Source organism: Artemia sp. Qi Xiang Cuo, chromosome 2 (assembly GCF_049724085.1).
Source record: "Artemia sp. Qi Xiang Cuo chromosome 2, ASM4972408v1, whole genome shotgun sequence".
Taxonomy (NCBI): Eukaryota; Metazoa; Arthropoda; class Branchiopoda; order Anostraca; family Artemiidae; genus Artemia; species Artemia sp. Qi Xiang Cuo.
In genome coordinates, this window is record NC_142795.1 from 24,764,755 (window position 1) to 24,768,487 (window position 3,733).

The 3,733-nt window shown below is 31.7% G+C and overlaps 1 protein-coding gene across 1 annotated transcript; it reads left to right on the forward strand.

The window, feature by feature from the left end:
- The first annotated feature begins 1,470 nt into the window (after positions 1-1,470).
- LOC148955039 (uncharacterized) lies at positions 1,471-3,012 on the forward strand. Its single transcript, XM_089108026.1, has one exon. It carries the CDS (start codon positions 1,483-1,485, stop codon positions 2,419-2,421), a length of 939 nt encoding a protein of 312 aa, XP_088964152.1. The 5' UTR covers positions 1,471-1,482; the 3' UTR covers positions 2,422-3,012.
- The last annotated feature ends 721 nt before the right edge of the window (positions 3,013-3,733 follow it).

Consider the following 3,733-nt stretch of genomic DNA (forward strand, 5'->3'; position numbering starts at 1 on the left):
AAGAATTGTTTTCAGTAAACCGCCAATGACGCAGTAGGTTTTAGGCTTCTGTAGTGAGACGATACCCAAACTCTTGTTTGTAGTTATTTTTATTCGATTCAAACTTGATTTGCACATTCAATTTAAGTTTCACTCGTTTTAAGATTTATTTGTTCATTTACATTTATATATATTGTATGTTTGTTCGGATTGATTGTTTATTTAATTTCTGTTCGTTTTAAGTTTCATTTATACTTCAATAGCAAAATATTTTTTTTCATTTTAAGCTTGATTTACTTATGCAATTTAAGAATTACTCGCTTTAAGATCTATTTATTCATTTATATTATTACTTGTTGTAGGTTTTTTGCTATGATTGTTTATTAAATTTCTGTTCGTTTTGGGTTTCATTTATTCTTTAATAGTAATTTCTGGTCGTTTTGAATTTAAATTCTAACAAGTATTTGTATCTCCTGAGCTTAAGTATAAATGACATTTACCTTTCGTTGAAAAACTTATTTTTCGGAAAGTTTTTTTTAATTAATAAATAATAAAACATTGGAGCTATATGGCCTTTACTATAGGCAACGCTACAGTGTTGCCTCTGATATATCACTGTAAACTTTGACTCTTCTTTCTTTTTATACATTTTGAACTTGATGTACTTGCCTGGTAGCCCTGCAAACTGTGTGCATATACTGTGCCAAACGGTTAGTATGTCATTGACCTTTTCTTTTTTTCAAGCGTAAAAAGGTTAGTTTATTGTTTTTACTTTCTGTTTTACATAACCGTTTACCGCTTTATTGTTTATCACCAAGTTTTATCACAGATTGTACTCAAGTTCGAAAATTTCCCAAAATCATAGTGTTGACAGTGCTATACTGAGACACCGCTTTATCAGTCTTAAACTAACCTTAAGTTTTGATTTCTTTTTTTCTTTATTTTTTTGTTGGTCTCTTGTAAAAGTTCATGCTATAGAGAACTAAGTGTAAACCTGAAACATATAAGAAGTTAGAAGCAAAAAGCTGATAAATTGCTGCATTTACCAAGCTTTTCAAATCGAAAGTAATTTTTGGGGATATTTTCAAATTAAACGCGTGTTACATATCATTATTGCCAGACACCCTGTCTATAAGTTGGACATGTCCAAACCCAAAATTAAATACTTCATGTAGAAAACACTCGTGTGTTATACAAAACAAATTTCATCTTTAAATATAATTGATTACAACTATTCCGATGCAACGGATTAATGTTGATATAATTTTATAGTATTCTTTAAATGTGTCATAGCAAATAAAAGTTTAATTAGAAAAATATCTGTACGTGACAGAATTTGCAAAATAGATTTTAAAATCCTTGAGATATCTGAAAGAGTACTCGTTTTTTTTTAATGTTGAGGCGTAGTCATCTAAAGTCATTTACATATCTTGCTACATATGATCACTGCTGTTTTCAGTTTAATCGTTTTTCACTTATATTTCAGATGTCAAAATAGGCTCCATGTTATGCAATGTTAAGTCCGAACCAGAGAACAAGACAATTTTTACTTCTAAATCCGCGAGTGACTTCATAAACCAAGAAAGAGTTTCTAAAACAAGGAAAGGAAAAGTATGTCAGCCAGTATTCCCAGTGGAAGATAGTTTATCTAATGAAGCTGAATATGGCTGCTCTCCAGAAGTCAAATTGGAAGAAGGTTCAACTAATGACGATGATGATCTGCTGATTCTGACAGATGAAAAGTTGATTGTTATCTCAGACAAAATGCCAGTTAAAAATTCTATAGAGCCACAGCTTCAGCACAGCACAGCTCCACAGCTCCCAATATTAGAGCATCCAACTTCTTTGGCGATTAATAAGACTCCTAACAGTGATTACGACGAATATTTTCCAAGTGACACAGTGACTCAAATGATTCAAAAGCCTTTCACATGCGAATTTTGCACAAATACATTTTCATTTAAATCTGATTTGACCCGTCACATCCGAATTCATACTGGAGAGAAACCCTATCAATGCGATTTATGTAAAAAGAGCTTTTCCCGAAAGTATGGTTTGACATGTCACAGACTAAAACATACTGGGGAAAACCTTTTCATATGTGAAATATGCCAAAAGAAGTTTTCAAGCAGGTCAAATTTGACCTGTCATATGTCAATTCACGCGGAGGATAAGCCTTTTGAATGTGAAATATGTGGGAAAAAGTTTCCTCGTAGGTGTAATTTAAATCATCATATGATCATTCACTCTAAAGAAAAACCATACGAATGTGAAATATGTGAGAGGAGATTTCCTAAGAAATCACATTTGACATATCACAGTAGAACTCACACTGGTGAAAAACCGTATGAATGTGATATATGCAAAAAGAATTTTAATCGAATCTCAAATCTAAACCGTCACAGGAGAAACCATCTTGGAAAAAGCTCTATAGGTGATTGATTATAAAAAAAATTAAAACTATATCACTGCTTCTTTTAAACTCACATTCGCTGACAGTTCTGTAAGTGCAAAGTTTTTAAAAGAAAACGTATCAGTGATAGAAATCATGATCCAGTGGTTTTAGACGTGCTTCTCAGGAGAAGGTAGACATATAGTAATTAATGCTTACAGAAATATATTCTTCTTTAGACAGTTTCAAACTTATGCTTAGCCGTTTCTCTGTGTTTATATGTGTGCATATGTTTGGCTGGCGTAAACGTGGGTGAACAGAATCCTAAGTTTTGGAAGTGTCCTTTTTGAATTTCTTTTTTTTTCTGAGAAGAGAAGTTTAAAAATGATTAAAATATATTTTCCATCCATTCCAATGTGTAAGCATGTGCATGCATGCTTCTTATTTACTTTGTGTTATGACAATTGTGTATCTCTGCTTGTCTTATTGTGTGTGTTTGTGGGTTTTTGTGTGTGTATGTGTGTATGTGTGTGTGTGTGTGTAAACTTGTGATGGCAACTATTTTATTGCGTGTGATTATTTCGTTTATAAATCTACGGTGTTCATATAATTTTATAATGTCATAAATTGTGTTTATATAAAATACTTAATTAATGTATGTTTTTCATTTCCAAATATATATATATATATATATATATATATATATATATATATATATATATATATATATATATATATATATATATATATATATATATATATATATATATATATATATATATATATATATATATATATATATATATATATATATATATATATATATATATATATATATATATATATATATATATATATATATATATATATATATATATATATATATATATATAACTGCGGGGAATAGGTAGCAAGAACCTACGCTTCCCTTGCTTATCAGCGCTGAATATGGCACAGACGAATTTACATCTCAAACCAATCCTGAACTTTATCCAGTCGAACAGAAAGCTGTATCTAGCGTTGCTGTTGAAAATGACTTGCGATTTCTTCGAGTTAACAGCATTACGCGACGCTAAATTGGAGCTCAGTCAGATAACATTCCCTGCAAGAGCCTCTCAAGCTACGAAAAGCCGAACAAAAGATTCAGCAACATCAGAAATCCTGGATTTGCTAGCTGAATGCGACCGGAACAGCATCCGACTTACAACTTTTGTCTTCACTCATCCTTCCCAAGTCCCACAGGTCCCCGAGAGCAATTTCTCTATCCTGCTAGGAGAAATACGGGATCTGAAGAGCTCTATGTCCGTGGTCAAGCAGTATACGACTGGTATTAAATTGACTACCTCCCCAGCCATTGGCGCT